The following is an 18,031-nucleotide window of genomic DNA, read 5'->3' as shown; positions in this document are numbered from 1 at the left end:
CTAAATAATTATTACAATTAATACAACCATAAATTATTGGCAAAAGAGTTCTTACAAAAATATTGTATAGGTACATTTTAAGTGAAACTTTTGGGTTCAAAATTTTTTATAAAATAAATGTTAAGGGTAGTTCCATACGATTATTATGATTATTATATCTGTATTATGAAAACGCCCTTTCGTATTATTTTTTGGATGGATTCAGAAAATGTAAAAATTTTTGACAATAAAAATTTTTTTTAAAGAAAAAAATATGGGTAGGGTATTTAAAATAATACAAAAAAACGTGTTCAACTAACCATGCCTATATTTGCATCGTACACAAACACATGCATGAAAAAAAAGGTACTTTAAGACGGTAATAACAAATGAAAAAAAAAAATTGTTGACACTATTGTCTTTATTTAGAAAGAGACATGTAATACTAACTATATTAGGATGCGTTCATGCTAAAATAAACATATAAAACTGATTATTTTATTAAACTTTTTGCCAAGATCTTTGACTGATAATTTTTCAATTTGTTCCAAGGTAAACAAAAAAAAAAAGAATTCCTTCATAAATAAAGGGAAATTCATTCACAAGATAATTTCTTTCGATAATTTCACCCTGCAATATCTAGCAATAACAAGCTCAAGTGAGAGAAGCGTTTATAATAACTTTCCCGTTTTCCACCGAGTCTGCTTTCTCGTCCTCCTTTACGCCAGAGGGGTTCGGTACCCAGATCTGAGAAAATAATTCAGAAGTATCCATAGACAATCCCCGATTGGAATTTTGAACCCTCAAGGGGGCCGAAATACGACCTCACTGTTTTAGAAAATGCTGATATGTGGCGCACAGTAATCTTTTTTGAAACACATTTAATCACCTCTCAACAGAGCGAATAATTATTATAGATCCATAACCTTCTGTTCCAGATAGATCTCCGACTTTATACATGTAAAGATGCGGTTCTTAAAGGGGTGGGGAACCGGAACAGTAGAATCCTGCACCATTTCCACAAGTGGTTTCTAAACTGTTTATTACCCCCGCTGATTTACTTCGTAGACATCTAACTTACGTAAAGCCACACTTAAAATTTTAAAGTTCTTAGAATTCGTTATTTTTTCTATATTTACTGCGATATCTAAACTGCTTGAGTAACATTTCCTATATAAAATGTGAACCTTCAAATTCTTTGCGTTAAAAAACTTGAACTAGATATAGCGCTTTGTTCCAGAAAAGTAAAGCTGTCGTTTGCCGCATTGACCGCGAATTTCAATTAAGTTTCAATTTTAGGTTACGTTTATGTGTTTATGTTGCAAATGTGAAAATTTTGGATATATTTTTTAAAGGTGCAAAAAGTGGATTAAAGCTTTTAGGAAATATTTATAGGAACAATTTTTTGTTGTACCCTTTCAATTAATTGTTGAGAATCTGTATTATATTTTTGACAATTTAATCTTATTATATAACAGATTCGGATGAATTCACCCAACGTTTGTCAAAATATCCGAATGAAATGTCAGTGCTATCTAGTGATATATTCGATAACCTAACTTTCTGTCTATTGTGAATCTTTATTATATGGGTAATGGCTTCCCTAAAAGTAATTAATGCCGATATAAATTAATAACAGATCAATTACAATATTTACAAAATCAATTTCAAAAAATTAAACGAAAATAATACGGTTGTCAATAAAAAATTAAAATTCTAGCGAAATTTGTGGAAAAAATCGAAGTATTGTGTTAAAATTTTTATCTGTAATTGAAAGTTTTTGATCTTTAAAATCGAATTTATTATTAAAATTTTATTTTAAAGTGTATTAAAATCAATTGATTGATTTTTAAAATGGATAATATTATTTAATAAAATGTTTAATTAATATTAATTAGTGCAATTTTGTTTTTAAATTAAGTAAAATAATTTTAAAATAATGGAATCCTTTTTAAAACGTACTTAGCTATGAGTTAATTTTAATATATAATTTCCCTTAAATTGGGGGGAATCTTGGAGTGAAAATGGATCCAGTTTTGCAACGAATTGGTGACGTTACAATTGAGAGAGTCGTGCCCAAGAAACAAAATTCATCTGAAGGTAAGGATGAATTACAAAATGTTGAAGATTCAGAAACTGATTTTTCAATGTCTGGTGAAGAGCTATCGGACGAGGACATCACCGATTTAGATGAAAAGGCTGCACAAGATGATGTTCCGTTAGACGAAGAATATGAGCATATAACATTGCCATCAGAAGTGACGATTAAAAGAAAAGGGGATGAACAGAATACAGAAGCCAATTCGAAAAAACATAAAACAGGACTTGAAAATGAAGAAACCGAAAAAGAAGTTTCAAAGGTATCGAAAGAGGAGGAAATGGAAATAAGTAAAAATATAGAACTACTTAATTCCGTTGATGAATTAACTGATGATGAATACGAGGAATCAGAAGAATCTGAGGACGAAATGTCCGAATCAAAGAAAAGTAAAAGTGAAACTCCAAAACCAACTACAGAGGATTCAATTGATATTGAAAAAAGTGATTTTATCGAGAAATTAACGCAAGGCATTAATTTCGATGATACAATTACTGAAATTAAAACTGAAAATATCGATAAAGACAGTAATTCAGTATCAAAAGAATCCGATAATACGTCTGAATATGATTATGATATTACCGAAAAATTACGTGAAATGGGAGAAATTAGTGTGCAACCAGTTAAAAAAGGAGAACAGTCAACTAGGAAAATGAATTTAGATGAACCAGAGAGTGAAGTGTCTGTAACGGCTGCAAAAAAGATTGGAAGTGAATCAGATGACGAAGAAGCACAGGGTAAGTGAATAGCAAACCATATTGTACCTAATTATTTTTTGTTTGGTATTAGTACGAATGCGACATATTTACCTTGAAATATTGTCTCGAGCACTTTTTTTTCTTATTTTTATGGAAGGAATCTTATATTACTTAGATGTTTTGTTAAATTATAAGAGTTTTGTTAGAATCATGAAAACAAAATCGATAACCAGTTATAAATATGATTATATTTACAGGCGTGGAACGAAAAATAGGTAATTTACGACGTAATATTCGCGAAGTTATGGATGAAACGAAATTAGATGAGGCCACATTGGCTGCTCAACGACAGGAAATGGAACGTTTACGGCGTGTACAGGAACAACAAAGGATTATTCGAGAGGTATATTATATACGAAAGTTTTGCTCTTTTTTTTATATTACCAGGAACAAAATTTTAAGCTATTATTTCATTTAAGACCTTTTTCTTATTTACGATAAGTACATGTTCTGAAAACCTAACTTAAATGATTTTAGGTTCAACGACAGATAGCATTTAACCGACAAAATAATCGTACTCAAAACAAGGTAATATCCTTACTACAAGGTCAAGGTTCATCCTCATCGGTATCAGTATTACGACCTGGTGGTTCTGGACCATCTGGTACACAAGCAGCGTGTGGAGCAAATCGTTCAGGCGGCCCGGGTGCTAATACTGTACTTGTTAAATTACCAAATGGTGAAACAAAACCAATGACTCGTGTACCGAAAGGGCAACAAAACATGTTTGAAATGATTCGAACGCATAAAAGTATTAATTTACAGGTATGCAAAATTACAATGTTCCTCCTCACAGTAGATGTAAACTTCGTTCACAGAGAGAAAGATACAGTGGCATAATCTGGCAAAACGGCACAATAATATTTTCTTCATTCTACTTTGGTTTAATAGTTCAACCAGCCACATTCTCTCGCACCTCTGCTAATTCCATTTCGTGGACAGTAAGATTCCTTCGGCTTGGCTTCGACCGAAAATTGACGTTCAAAGGCATTAACCTTCTAGACGATTTTATAATATTCGGAAACATTCTAGACCATTCTCTCATCTTAAAAAAAATCATATCATTCTGGAACATTGCCGAACCTTATTCTTAAATATTCTAGAACCTTCGGAATGATTCTATTACATCTCAAAAATATTCTAAAACATTGTAGATGTAAAATAGATAACATTCGCAAATTTTCATAATATTCTCTAAACTTTAAAAAATTCGAATGCATTCGCGAAAATTCTCGAAACTTAGGCTATCATATTGTAATGTCACAATATCATATAACACTCATGGGGCTGCGGGGATTTGGTGTAGAGCTTTAGAAGTGGATATGGACAAATCAAACTCTCTAAAAGTATTAAAAGTCTTTAAGAACCATGGTTTCAGCCCGATTATACATTTTTGGAGATGTTTCAGAATTTACAAAGCTCAAAGTCTTTCTCACCGTGAATTGAGTGTAGAATTTTTCTGATGAGGCTTTTTTCTTACTTTTTTGCAATATTATTTAAGCAATATGCACAGAATCGTGGAACTGGACCTCAACGGAACTTCCTCAGCGGCAAAGGACATATAACTCCATCAGTATCAATTGCTCCAGTTGCCAAAAAGACACCACCCGTAACTGAAACACCGGCAAAGAAAGGTAAGTCACTACTTCAAACGCAGTGTTGTGCGATTCTAAACAATTTTTCCAATAATAGATGTGGAAACGATTGATGTTAGTTCCTCGGACGATGATTGTATTGTTTTATCCGAGGAGGAAGAAGAACCTGAACCTGAAGAAGACCCTCATAATTCAGGTAACTTTGAAGAAAATGTTTATTGAATACTTATGTTAATTTTAAAAAATAATTTCATAGGAATGCACACAAATGATGCGTACAATGTACCGGATGAACAAGGACGGGTGTTAATAAACGTTGGTCATCCAGAAAATGAAGCTGATATATTTTTAGCACCGCAAATAGCTCGAGTTATAAAACCACATCAAATTGGTGGTGTACGCTTTTTGTTTGATAACGTCATTGAAAGTGTGGAACGTTTTAATACTTCCACGGGATTCGGTTGTATTTTAGCACATTCTATGGGTTTGGGTAAAACTTTACAGGTAAAGCGATTTTGTTGATATATTATTATTATATGGTCTTCAAGTCTCAATTTGTTTCGGAATTTAAATTAAGTTTTATTTTTGAAATTAATAGTTCAAAAAATAAGTCATTACTTCCTGTAAACTATCTAATAAATCCTAATTCAATAAAACGCAATTTTCGTTTAATCTTCAATATTTAGTTTGTCTCCTTCAAGATAGGTTCAATTTGATGTCACTCACTGAACGTTTTCTGGTATAGCCTTCAGCTTCTTTAACGAATTAATTTTACACCTGTGTGCCAATTATAGTTTCGGGAAAAAAGAAATCAATAGAATCAAATATGTTCAATAAATTGTTTGATCACTAGTATTAGTCTCGTGAGAAGTTTGGATACATTATCACCGTACAAAACTCATGAATTTTTGTTTCACAAATTCTGACCAATTTGACAAACTTTCATTTAAGCTCTTTGTTAATTTTCTAATTTTTTTGAGGCTTTTATGAACTATTCTAACCCAATCCAATTCTTTACAAATATCCAAGAAAAACACTTATTAATATTTGGTTGTTTTTTTTTTTTTTAATATTTCTAGGTGGTTTGTTTCTCCGACATTTTTTTACGGCACACATCAGCTAAAACAATTTTATGTATAATGCCCATAAATACGTTACAAAATTGGGTTGCCGAATATAATATGTGGTTACCAACAGATGCAACAAATAGTCCTTTACTCGCACATGGTGAAGTACGCCCTAGAAACTTTAATATTCATGTACTTAACGACAGTCATAAAAGTCTTGCGGCTCGAGCGAAAATTATACAAGTAAGTAATAAATTATTTATTTTGTATTTGAATATTTTGAAATAGGATAAAACAAACAAAATAAAAATAATGGAAAGTCTTGCAAGTGTTTAGTAACGATTTTCGAAATCGATTACAACTGCCCACAATTAGAATTATATTTCATTTTTAGCCAAAACTGTATATCACAGGTCAATTGTGATTGCGAATGGTTGTAGCCTTAACGTCCCCATGTATCACCACGGTGGTTGCATGTGAATGGTTGTAAAGATGTAAAAGATATGGGGTTTGAAAATTTATAATGCCATGAATTTGCCTTGAGTTTATTTCAAATTCAAGGTTCAGTGAGTAATCTATACTCCGTTTATCAAATTTTTTAAAAATTTGTATTGATATAAAAGGCGATCGCATTTGAATTATAAAAATTTCAAATCGTTATATTTCGAAATAAACAGAATTAAAATTATTGTAGTAGATTAGGAATGTTGATTAAAGGATAACATTTGATGTGAGCAGAGCAGAGTTTCAATCCTTTTTCGGAATGTCGGTGTACAAGCTACATGCTATGTGGAAGTCCGTCACATACCTATAAAACTTGCAGGCGTTTAAGCAAAAAATTTAACCAATGTTTTTAAATACTCTTGCAGGAATGGCACAAAGATGGCGGTGTATTATTAATGGGGTATGAATTATATCGGCTCTTAAGTTTGAAACGTAATTCTCGTGCTAAAAAGAAAAAGAAAACTACCACAATAGCGAACAACCCAAACGCAATTGCGGGTGAAAGTGTAGATCTAGAAGAAGATGATAAAAATAAACAATTATTCGATGAAATACATGAAGCTCTAGTAAAACCAGGACCTGATCTCGTAATTTGCGATGAAGGTCATCGAATTAAAAACTCACACGCTTCAATATCAGTAGCTTTGAAACAGATACGTTCCAAGCGTCGAGTTGTTTTAACTGGATATCCGTTACAAAATAATTTACTCGAATATTGGTGTATGGTAGATTTTGTTCGCCCAAATTATTTGGGTACAAAGACTGAATTCTCGAATATGTTTGAACGTCCTATACAAAATGGTCAGTGTGTAGATTCAACACCGCAAGATGTCCGATTAATGCGGTTTCGTGCACATGTATTACATTCCTTGTTAGAAGGTTTTGTACAACGGCGATCACATTCTGTTCTTCAAGTGACATTACCACAAAAAGAGGAGTACGTGATGTTAGTACGCATGACTGCATTTCAACGACAATTGTACGATACTTTTATGAATGATGTTGTACGGACGAAAACTGTACCAAATCCTTTGAAGGCGTTTGCAGTTTGTTGTAAGGTTAGTATTAATCTTTTTTTGTTGTCTTTCTTGTTATTTTTTCTTACTTTAATTTTATTTGTGTTATGTTTTAGATTTGGAATCATCCAGATGTATTATATTACTTCTTGAAAAAACGTGAAGAAAGTGAAGCTGTTGATATTGATTTAGAGGAAGTTGTCGGTACAGGGACTCCATCCTCATCTTCCACAAATTTACCAACAACAACAACTACAACTAGTACCACACCATCGACAACAACTTCAACTACTACAACTCCAAAACGTAGTCGTGGTAAAACAAAAGCACCGAAAAAAGAAAAAGAGAAAAAGGTAATAAATTTCTAACATACATTTAAAATCGATTATAACGATATTGAAGGAACCTACAATGATGGTCGTTATAAGCGATACGTACATTTTCTCTCTACAGAATAATTATGTTTTAAGAACTAAGTCAATAGAAGCTAATTTAGTGGCTCTTTCAGTAAAAATAATCCTTCTCTGTAATAACAGATTCGTCGTTACATACGATGTTGTTATAATCGATTTAGACTACGAAAGAAATTTAAAAAACCCACGAGAAATTTTTCTGGCATAGAACTCGCACTTGAAACGTATCTAAGAACACTCTCAATTAAATTACCTTTTTCCTTAGAGTCTTCTCCAAACTGAACCGATTTTGAGGAACATGGCCTTTTTGTTAGTTGTTCTGGGTACGGAACCCTCATTTCGCACTTGAAACATAACTAAGAAAACTCCCCATTAAATAGCCTTTCAAACGAAACAAAAAATCCCAATACGTTCATCCGTTTAGACACAGAAGATAGACACACAGCGGTCAAACTTATAGCACCCTTTTTTGTGGTTCGGGTGTTAAACAATTGGAAAGAATGTACTCATTGTTATTTTTGTTGCAGAAAATATCAAGTTTATCATCTATAGAGGATAGTATTCAAGCTTGTGCTGAAGGAATCACATCCGATTCGTCATCAGTGTCATGTTCATTACCACCAACTCCCGCTGGAGGTGATACTACTACAACTACTGCTAGTGTTTCCATTCCAACTACAAATGCACAATTCTCATCAAATTCTCAATCATCAACAACTTCATCAACTACAACAACACCTCAACCAACAATGTCACCATTTCCATCATCGACTCCACAAAGTTATACCCCATATCCTCCGTCATCTGCGTCTACACCGGCTCCTCCATCAACACCTTCAACTCCAGCCCCCAGTACAACCCCTGGTGAATATCAAAATAATTATAACCAAAACTATCCCAATAACCAATACAATAACTCAAATCAATTTTACCCAACAAACAATTCAGCGGGACAATATGGAAATCAAAATCCACCACCTCCTGCGGGCGGATATTATAATCAAAATTATCCAAATTATCAAGGAAATACAAGTTGGCCGAATAATAATTGGTCAAACTCAGGAACTGCTCCTCCAAGTACTCCAGATAATAGTCAACAATCAACGACCTCCTCTACGGGATTTGGTGATAACCCACAATACCCGCCATCTGAAAATAATAGTAATTCACAATATCCTCCACCAACAGGGGGTAATTCACAATACCCAGCTACTAATAATCAGTTTTCGAATTCATCCCAATATCCACCTCAAACGGTAGCTAACTCGGATACAACTCAATACCCTCAACAAAGTCCTTCACAATATTCAGCTAATAATTCTACAAATCCTACATACTCTACATCGACTTATCCTCCAGCAACACAATATCCACCCGGAGAAACTAATACATCGCAATACACACCACCGGGAAATACACAATTTCCTGCTCCGCCACCAACATCGCAAACGACTGGGAGTACATCATATCCTTCAAATTCGTATGACAATGCGACTTATTCCAATACAACATCTGCCCCAAGCACACCATATCCTCCTCCTCCTCCAACAGCATCACCTTATCCTAGTGGAGGGCCGCCATCGAATACATCACAGTATCCAACAGAAAACTCTCAATATCCTGACAATTCTAGTAATAATTCATCACAGTATCCGGGCTATTCTGGATATCCACCATATTCGCAACAAGAAAACTCACAAAATTCTCAAAATTTCCCATCCTATAATGCAACAAATTCTCCAAATCAAAATAATTCAAATTATTACCCACCAAATAATTCAAGTTATAATGCACCAAGTGATTCTGGTGGAATTACTCCAGTATCCACGGCGGGAAATTACGTAACAGAAATTAAGACTGAACCAAATGAATCGAATCAGTATTATACATCGTCAAATTCGACGACAACTACTACTACAGCTGCGCCCTACGGCGGTGGACAACCGTATCAAGGGAATCAACCGTTTGAAATAAAAACTGAACCTGGGCAGCAACCATATTACCCACCTGCGGGTGGCTATAATCCTCAAAGCTATGGCTACGGAGCACCTCCTCCTCCTTATCAAATGTACGGAGGCTATGGTCCGCCGCCACCGTCGACAAACTATAATAATCAATATGGAACTCCATCATGGGGACAACAACCAAATCCTACACCAGTCACAACAGCAACAGAAACTCCTACAACGGGTACTGTTCCTGATATGCCAATGGAAGTAAAGGAAGAGAAAAAGGAGGATATGGACACTAAAGAAGATGTCAAAGATATTTTGATGGATGTGAAAAAAGAGGAAAAACTCGATGATGTAAAAATTGAAAAAGAAGAAAAACCAGAGACAAAAGAAGAACCTGAAGAAGGTGTTAAAGAAGAAGAACCTAAAGAAATATTTCCAACAGCAAAACTTAAGGAAGATGCTGGTATTAATTATGATTGGGCCGTTGAATTACTAAAAGGCTACGTTCCTGGATGTATTGAAAATTCCGCAAAAATGGAAATCTTATTTTGTATTATTCGTGAGAGTATGGCACTTGGGGATCGTATCTTATTATTTAGCCAATCTCTGTTTACGTTAAATTTAATTGAGGAATTACTACAAAAAAATGATGTACCAGGACAAGAGGAAGGCGTTAAATGGGCACGTAATGTAAACTATTATCGTTTAGATGGATCCACATCGGCGTTAGAACGAGAAAAACTAATCAACGAATTTAATGCGAACGATAGTATTTATTTATTTATGGTATCAACACGCGCTGGATCTCTAGGGATTAATTTAGTTGGTGCCAATCGTGTGGTTGTGTTTGATGCATCCTGGAATCCATGTCATGATACGCAAGCTGTATGCCGTGTTTACCGGTAAGTGCTCAATCTTATATGATTGTTAAAAATCAACTTATATGAAAATATTATGAACACAATTCTGAGTATTTTATTTTATACTTTTTATTTCGACTAAATATGACACTATGAATGCTTCGAGGAAGTGAATCGTCCGGAATAAAGCAGCAGTCCCTTTGGCACGAGAAGGATCGTTTCAAACGCCCCTTTCGTTTTAGCCTATCATTCCCATAGCAACATGTTTCGTAAATTACCGAATCAAAAAATGGCTACGACAAGCCCATCTTGATTACTGGGACTGTGCACGCCTGAAACTTACTGTATCTCTTTCTAATATTGGAACATGAATTTCATCGAATGCGCACTCTATATATATAATCTCTTTGATTGAATTACTATATTTCTGATGATTTCACTTGTAGAAGGACGATGAAATCTTCATACATGTTATTTGCGCTACAAAAACCTACAGGACATCAGAAACGTTAGGTTCATCTGTCAAGCGATTTATAGGTTGACGACGCCTGCTCTAAATGTTATAAAAATATTAATTTCATTAAAAAAGTGCCCTTATCTTGAATTCTTTTCTATTTCTTTAAAGGTATGGACAAAAGAAGCCATGTTTTGTGTATCGGTTAGTCATGGACAATTGTTTGGAAAAGAAAATATATGATCGACAAATTAATAAACAAGGTAAGTACGATATTTAAATAATGTCGAAGAAATTCAAAAATAATTTAATTACTATTGTTTTTTTCGTAAATCATTAGGTATGTCTGATCGCGTTGTCGACGAATGTAATCCAGATGCACATTTAAGTATGAAAGATGTTACGAACCTATGTTGGGATGATGAAAAAGAATCTGAAGTGAAAGATTTTAGTAATGTCAAAGATAAATATATTGATATTGTTATGCAGAAGGTACGTACGACGATGTTGTTAAATTTAATTCTTTTACGACTAGATAACTAGATATGAAGCAAAATTGCACTGATAAGAGAGACGTAAGATCGTCTTCCATAGTTATTCGATTAGAACGTCAAAAATCCTTTCTTAAAGTATCGTATACATTTTTTTCCACATAGTCACAAAGTTTTTTTTCCGAAACTTAAAATAAAAGTAGTTTCAGATGTATTCAAAGCTTGGAATAATAATTTTTTATAGCTAAAATGGCATCCATTAAAATTAGGATAATTTGATAGAGTTGTTTCAAATAAATTTCACAAGAGTTATAAAACTTAAAAATTGCAGTGGACTTACCTAGCTGACTTTCTTCTATTAATATTATAATGTTTTTTGTAGATATTAGATAATCACAGTCAAGTATTAAGTAAAGAACCTTTTCAACATGAATCATTGTTGGTCGATCGTAAGGAAAAGAAATTATCACAAGCTGAAAAACGTATGGCAAAACGGAGCTATGAAATGGAAAAACAAGCAGTTAATAATGCAGCTCGTAATGTCTCTTATAATTATCATGGAGGTATTGGCGGTACTGGAATGATGCGTGGTATGCGTGGAATGGCCGGTGATGGTTCCATGCATAATAAACCTATTGCATCGGTAAGTCATGTGATCAGTTTCATGGTGCATTGAAGCTAATACTTTTTATTTTGTGTTAGGTACGACCAATGCAGGCCGAGTTGAATTCTCAGTTAGTTCGTGATGGACAACGCCGTACACGATGGATACCTGCCGAAGTTTGGCAACGACAAGGAATGACCGCACAAGAAATGACACTACCATTAGGTAAAATCTCCCAATATTTTTTAAACGTACGTCAAATTAGAAAATAGAACCCAATCAATCCGTTGACTATTGATTGATGAAACGTTAAAGAGAGGGAGAGCAAAAGAAGCATCAAATGGTTGATAAGATTTGGGTTGAGGTAATCACCTCCAGAAATGATTGCAGATTTTTATAAAATGATATTCCGGGTAAAAAATGACATGATTTTTGGAATAAGTGACAGAATTCGTGTAATTTGACATCGGATTCGTATTCAGCGACCAAAAATACTTACCAGATGACAATTTTAAGCCAAAAAATGCATTTCAAAAAAATTTGAGCTACATATGCTCCCCGCTGAGGCCCTGTGAGTCTTTTTGACCAGGCTAAGTTGGCTAAATGTTCGTTGGGGTCGTATAAACTTGTTACAAAAAGTTTCATTCAAATCGGTGCTGTTTCGCCACCTTTACACTTTCGACACTTTTTTTCGGGCTTATTCATTGTATTATTAATGATTAATCAATGTTTTCATGTTTTTTTTTTCAGATGTTGTAATACCAACAAATGGAGGTGAACGTGGTAATATCGTATTAAAAGCCGGTCAAAAAGTTTTAGTTTTAAAATCCCCTAAAGGTATTTATATGCAATTGGAATGTGGAAAAATTGTTGCAATACGTACGGCAATGAAAATGCGTGGAAATACTGGAGGAGGTAGTGGAGGGGGGAATAGTGGTAATGTTGGTAATTGTGGTGGTGCTGCAATGAGCGGACATTTAGGTGGAAAAATATCACCTGGAGCTGGTACACCAAAAAGTTCAGATGAAGCAAGTTCAGATGGTTCCCTGCTTAAAAAAGGTAAGTGATTTGCCATTTCAAAAAAAATTTTTAAGTTTGTATATAGAATGGAATAATTTTTGAAAATTATTTTACAGTAAATCCCCGTCAACAAAAATCGTCAATTCCCTTACCATTGAAAAATAATTCTGCTGTTACAATTACTCCAAAATTGCCAGGAAATCAACCAAAAAGTATAAAACCATTCACTCAAGTTAGTGGAGTTGGAACTCCTCCCATGGGTGGTGTTAAAATACCTCCAAATAAAGCACCAATTCGACCAATGAATGCTCGTATACAAAATATACGTTATCCACCCAACAAAATCGGTGGACCGCAACAAAAGAACGTACAATTAGGTAAAGCGAAGCCTTTTATTACTAAACCACAAGATGAAGATATTGAAATGAAAAGTAAAGAAAATCCTGAAGATGAAGATGCGGAAACACATGTTATACAATCCAGTGATGAAGATCAACCTCCTTCAGCCTCTTCTTCAATACCACCTGGACCAACTACACCAACAACAGCTCCTGAACCTGAACCAGAATCTGAATTGGATCAAGGAACTGAAATGGAATTTAATGAATCGGAACCAAAAGCTAATGAATTTGACTCCACAATGGATAGTAACAAATCTATGGATGGTTCGGTCGAAGGTGGGAGTGATACTTTACCACCTCCACCTAATTCAACAACTGAAGATACCATGATGATGACACCTACGCCAACACCTAGTGAAGAATCAAATCCACCTTTGACTAATGTGCCACAAATTTTTGAAACTTCGAATGAAATTTGTCTCGATATGGACAAACCCTTTCCTATACATGGGAAGATGAGTAGTAGTAGTAGTAGTGGGGAAACAAAAAGTTCAGGTTTCCAAATTCTAGAAGTCAAGTCCCTAGATAAATCTGAAATGATTCCAGTTGATACATTTCAAGAATCTCATCAATTAAATGCAAACGATCTGTTTAATAATACAACTCTGACAAAATCACCTTCAGTATCAGCTGGCACGGGGCCAAAGTCGAGTTTAAAAAACTATCGACATAATTTTGGTAAAACAAAAGCTATGACGCCTTCAGCTTTGTCGCGCTTGGAACAAACAACTTCTTCCATAGGTTCGAGTGCACCTGGGGATTTAAAGCAGCCATCATTACAATCATCATTGGATAAAATTACAGCAGAATCAGCGTTAATGTCCGGGGAATTAGGCCCTGAAGTTTCAATTATCCCAAAGAAAACTCAATCTGTGATGCCGTTGAAAGATGGTGTGGTTATCGAACAAATCAAACCAAAACCAAGGAAAAATGCTAAGAAAAAACCACCACCTCCACCAATTATCGAAACACCTCCAACAATTGAACTAGATTCGTCTGATAACGAATCACCCAATAAATTGGATTCGAACATTCCGAATAGTGGAGTGAACTCAGGAGTAGAACAACAAAATCAAATGTATCAGCATGGTCCGCCTCCATTCCATCAACCTCCGGTACCACCTACTGATCCAAATAATATGTACCCTAATTATAATTATGGCCAACCAGTTCCACCAAATACTAATGCACCTGCACCTTATGGCGGTGGTTACGGATACAATCCACAACCAGTACCGTATTCAACAGCACCTGCTGTACAGCAGCAACCTCAGCAGGCCCCACCAACGTCCTATCAAAGTATGGAAATGCAACAACCAGTGAATACTTACCATAATATGGAATCGAAAAATGTTCCCGCATCAGATAAAACTATTAAATCATCAGAAGTGGTCCCTGAAAGTGCTCAACAACAATCGTCTACACCAGATTATCGAAGGGTGGGTTTTTATACAACTTTTAGTCTTTTTCCCTTTGAGAAACGAATAGATGCAATATGATATTAATTTCTTATGATTTTAACCGATTGGCTTCACAAAATAATAATATACAGGATGTTTTTTTGCATTCACATATACGTGAAACTCGAAAAATAAGTTTAATCAATAAATTAAAATGCTTTGCACGAAAAATGTTAGTTTCAAAGGCACACATCTTATACGGGTATTTAATTCGATCTAAGTTTTCTAGTTCAGTTAAAACGTCACTGCTAGATTCATAGTTGGTAAACATTTAGATGAACACATTAAATTAGAAAGTTGTTCTTTATAAAAACGCAAACATTTTTTGTAAACCAAATAGCGTAGACAATAATTGATAACAAAAATTTAGTTTTTTGCGCGTTTCTTCTTTCAATTTGAACAAAAATGGTCTTTATAGAAAAACAAAACATTTTAAATTCCGAAGAAACAATGAAATAACAATTTTGATACGAAAAACAATTTTGGATAATACTATTCAGTCCGTTTTTGCCTAAACTGTACAATTTGTGGAATCAACTTTCTAATTTAAAGTGTTTATTCATCTATTATCAGTTATAGAGTAGAGTGAGTTTTTCATTGAGCCTGAAAATCTAGCTAAAGTTTAATAGCTGCTTAAGATGTGAGCCTATACAACTAACATTTTTTGCTCGAAGCATTTTTATCGATAAAACATATTTTTCGAGTTTCAAGCATATGGAACTTTAAAAAAAAATCACCTGTATAGCTATTTGCGTTTCCTTTACCTGTATAGCTTGTTCCGTTTTTTTTTTTTTTGAATTTAAAACAAACCAATTCCATTGATAATAAAATAATACATTTCTAGGATCCACCTGGTGAACAAAAAATTATTCCACCACCGGCAACTAGCACACCACTTCCACCAAATACTCCACAACAAACTTACCCACCGCAACAACCTCAAGGAGGTCATGTCATGGGTCCGCCTCCAATGAATAATACAATGAATTATGGTCAGCCCGCACAATATCCCCCACCAAATTATACGGGTAAGTTTTCAAATTAACTTCGATAAACCTATACAAAATTACCTGATTTTCTATTTAATTTCAGGAATGCCGTATCCAAACACAGGCTATCAACCATATCCACCACCGCCACCGGGTCCCCCTTACAATCAAAATTTCGCTCCATACGGTAGTGCATTTCATCGGCCTGAAATGATGCCACCATACTCAGGAGCACCGCCTCCGGGACCGCCAAGTGATAATTATGGAGCACCACCAAGTGTACCACCTGCTCCAGTTGGTGGTTATGGACCACCACCACCAATAAGACCTGGTTATGCTCCGCCTCAGTATGCGCCATATCCTCCGCCGCCAACGCCACAAGGTGCTCCACATCCACAACAACCTCAACCAATGTATCCTGGCTACAATGATTATAATCAATATAATACGGCACCGGGATATAATCAGTATATGACTCCAGGACCGTATCCAGCACCTCCAAATCCAAATCCGCCTCCTTCTTAATTTTTTTAATTACATACTAAAACATTTTGAGGTCACTAAGTTAATGCTAAGGGATTTTTTTGTAAAATTGACTATATATAAAGAAATGATATTGACTTCAGAATAATTAGCCTGAGTTTTAACTTCTGTTGGGTAACAATTGAAGTCGATGCAAGCAAATTGCGCTTAAATCGGATGTATTTTACCTACATCTAATAACTGTGATAGCAGAAGTACTAGAAAAACATGAAATAGCAGCTGGGTATCATATATCTTGATTTTGTATATACAAAGTCTATAACACTACTAAAACTTTTTTCTATGGTGGCAAAGAATCTTCCCATGTTCTCTTTAGAAATTATCAGATATAATATTAATCTTTTATAAAGATTTTAAAATCAAAATGTAATCGGTGTAAAAATAAAAAATTTCCATTTCACAACACAACTTGTAATGGTACACTTTGTACAAGATTCATTGTTCAACCATCGATATTGGAGGATATATAACATTTTACTGAGGCATGAAAAAAGACGAAGCAACCATCGCTTTGCTTTAATGACGAATGATTACATAGATAAATGGCGTAAACTTGAACTAAATATTTTTTGATTAGCTAGCGTTTTACGGGCAATAAAATTTTGCAGCTAACAAACAGATCACTATCAGTCTTTTTCTATGGATTGGATATTTTTTTATCCGAGATGAATCATACGCTAAACCTTGCTAACAACGTTTATAATAACCTTAGAAAGTTAACTTCTAAACAGATTAGAAGGATGGGATTTTATGATGGGAACTATGTTTAAGAAATGTTTTTTACAATATTGTATATTGACAACAAAAATTTTGTTAATGAATTATATAAAACATTAAAATAATAGATTTTATTTTAATTTGGGTTACTATGTCGTTTAAGTGTCGTTGTAGGGTGTCAATATGCAATTCTTCAAAAAAAGTAAATCGCGACTTAAGTATATAAAATAATATGTACAAAATTTATATAAGAACTAACTACAAAGTTTATATAAAAAAAATAGGAGAACTATCGCAATTATAAAAGAGAAAAGAGTAGCAAATATGACATAACACTTTAAAATGTAAAAAGAAGTATATATTTTGTCTTTACATTCAATGAAAAAATCAACTTGAGTCTAACAGGTATCTTATAGTCTTAGAGGTTAGCGACAAAAAAAGCAAGCATTTTCAAAAAGGTAAATTTGTAATATTTACGTTATATTGGGAGAGTATAGAAATATCCTGTTATCAGTCAGTCGGTTTCTGTAGCGTTTGTCGCGGGGGCGGCTTTAACTCTGCAAAAAACGTACAAGTATTTTGTATAATCTAAAATTTTGTATATTGATGCAGAATATTATTATAAACATACACAATATAGTCAATCAGTATATATCTGTAACTTGGCGCTTCAGTCACGCGTTAAACTTTTCACGTCTAATCGGCGTCATAATAATATCCTGCACCAATATACAAATTTTCAGATTTTAGAAAATATTTGTATGTTTTTTGCAGAGTTCAGGTCGTCGCCCCCGCGCCAAACGCTAAAGAAATCGGCTGACTGACGACCGGTTATTTCTCTACTCTACCAATACAACTTAAATATTACAAAATCAGCTTTTAGTTAATGTTTGCAATTTTTTGTCGCTCACCTTTCCTACTATTAGAGTTAAAATCCTATATTTGTATATTATTTAAGCATAAATGATTTTATTGGGCTATAAATTTTGACAGTAAATATTTTATCGATTTTCGACTGCTTATTAAACTATGTACAACGACTTATACAGTCAATTTTATAAAAATTATTCATTTTCTTCGAATTTTAAAAATTAATCTTATGTTTAT

At 34.1% G+C, this 18,031-nt stretch overlaps 1 protein-coding gene across 3 annotated transcripts; it reads left to right on the top strand.

Moving 5' to 3' along the window:
* Nucleotides 1-1,933: 1,933 nt before the first annotated feature.
* On the top strand, nucleotides 1,934-17,554 carry LOC123290790. 3 transcript variants are annotated; one of them, XM_044871121.1, is made up of 19 exons: nucleotides 1,934-2,079; nucleotides 2,140-2,814; nucleotides 3,033-3,178; nucleotides 3,313-3,600; nucleotides 4,337-4,469; nucleotides 4,528-4,626; nucleotides 4,687-4,934; nucleotides 5,510-5,740; nucleotides 6,367-7,059; nucleotides 7,134-7,370; nucleotides 7,958-10,287; nucleotides 10,871-10,962; nucleotides 11,040-11,191; nucleotides 11,573-11,833; nucleotides 11,893-12,019; nucleotides 12,545-12,853; nucleotides 12,931-14,654; nucleotides 15,520-15,703; nucleotides 15,768-17,554. In XM_044871121.1, the coding sequence occupies exons 1-19, from the start codon at nucleotides 2,004-2,006 to the stop codon at nucleotides 16,187-16,189; spliced, it is 8,427 nt and encodes a 2,808-aa protein (XP_044727056.1). In that variant the 5' UTR covers nucleotides 1,934-2,003; the 3' UTR covers nucleotides 16,190-17,554. The 3 variants fall into 3 exon arrangements, with proteins under 3 accessions (XP_044727056.1, XP_044727054.1, XP_044727053.1); XM_044871119.1 differs by having other exon boundaries at nucleotides 1,934-2,814; nucleotides 4,349-4,469; XM_044871118.1 differs by having other exon boundaries at nucleotides 1,934-2,814.
* Nucleotides 17,555-18,031: the final 477 nt, after the last annotated feature.

The sequence above is a fragment of the Chrysoperla carnea genome, chromosome 1, assembly GCF_905475395.1.
Source record: "Chrysoperla carnea chromosome 1, inChrCarn1.1, whole genome shotgun sequence".
NCBI classification, from domain to species: domain Eukaryota; kingdom Metazoa; phylum Arthropoda; class Insecta; order Neuroptera; family Chrysopidae; genus Chrysoperla; species Chrysoperla carnea.
The sequence above is the reverse complement of the archived record's forward strand: the minus strand, read 5'-3'. Positions and strand labels throughout refer to the sequence as shown.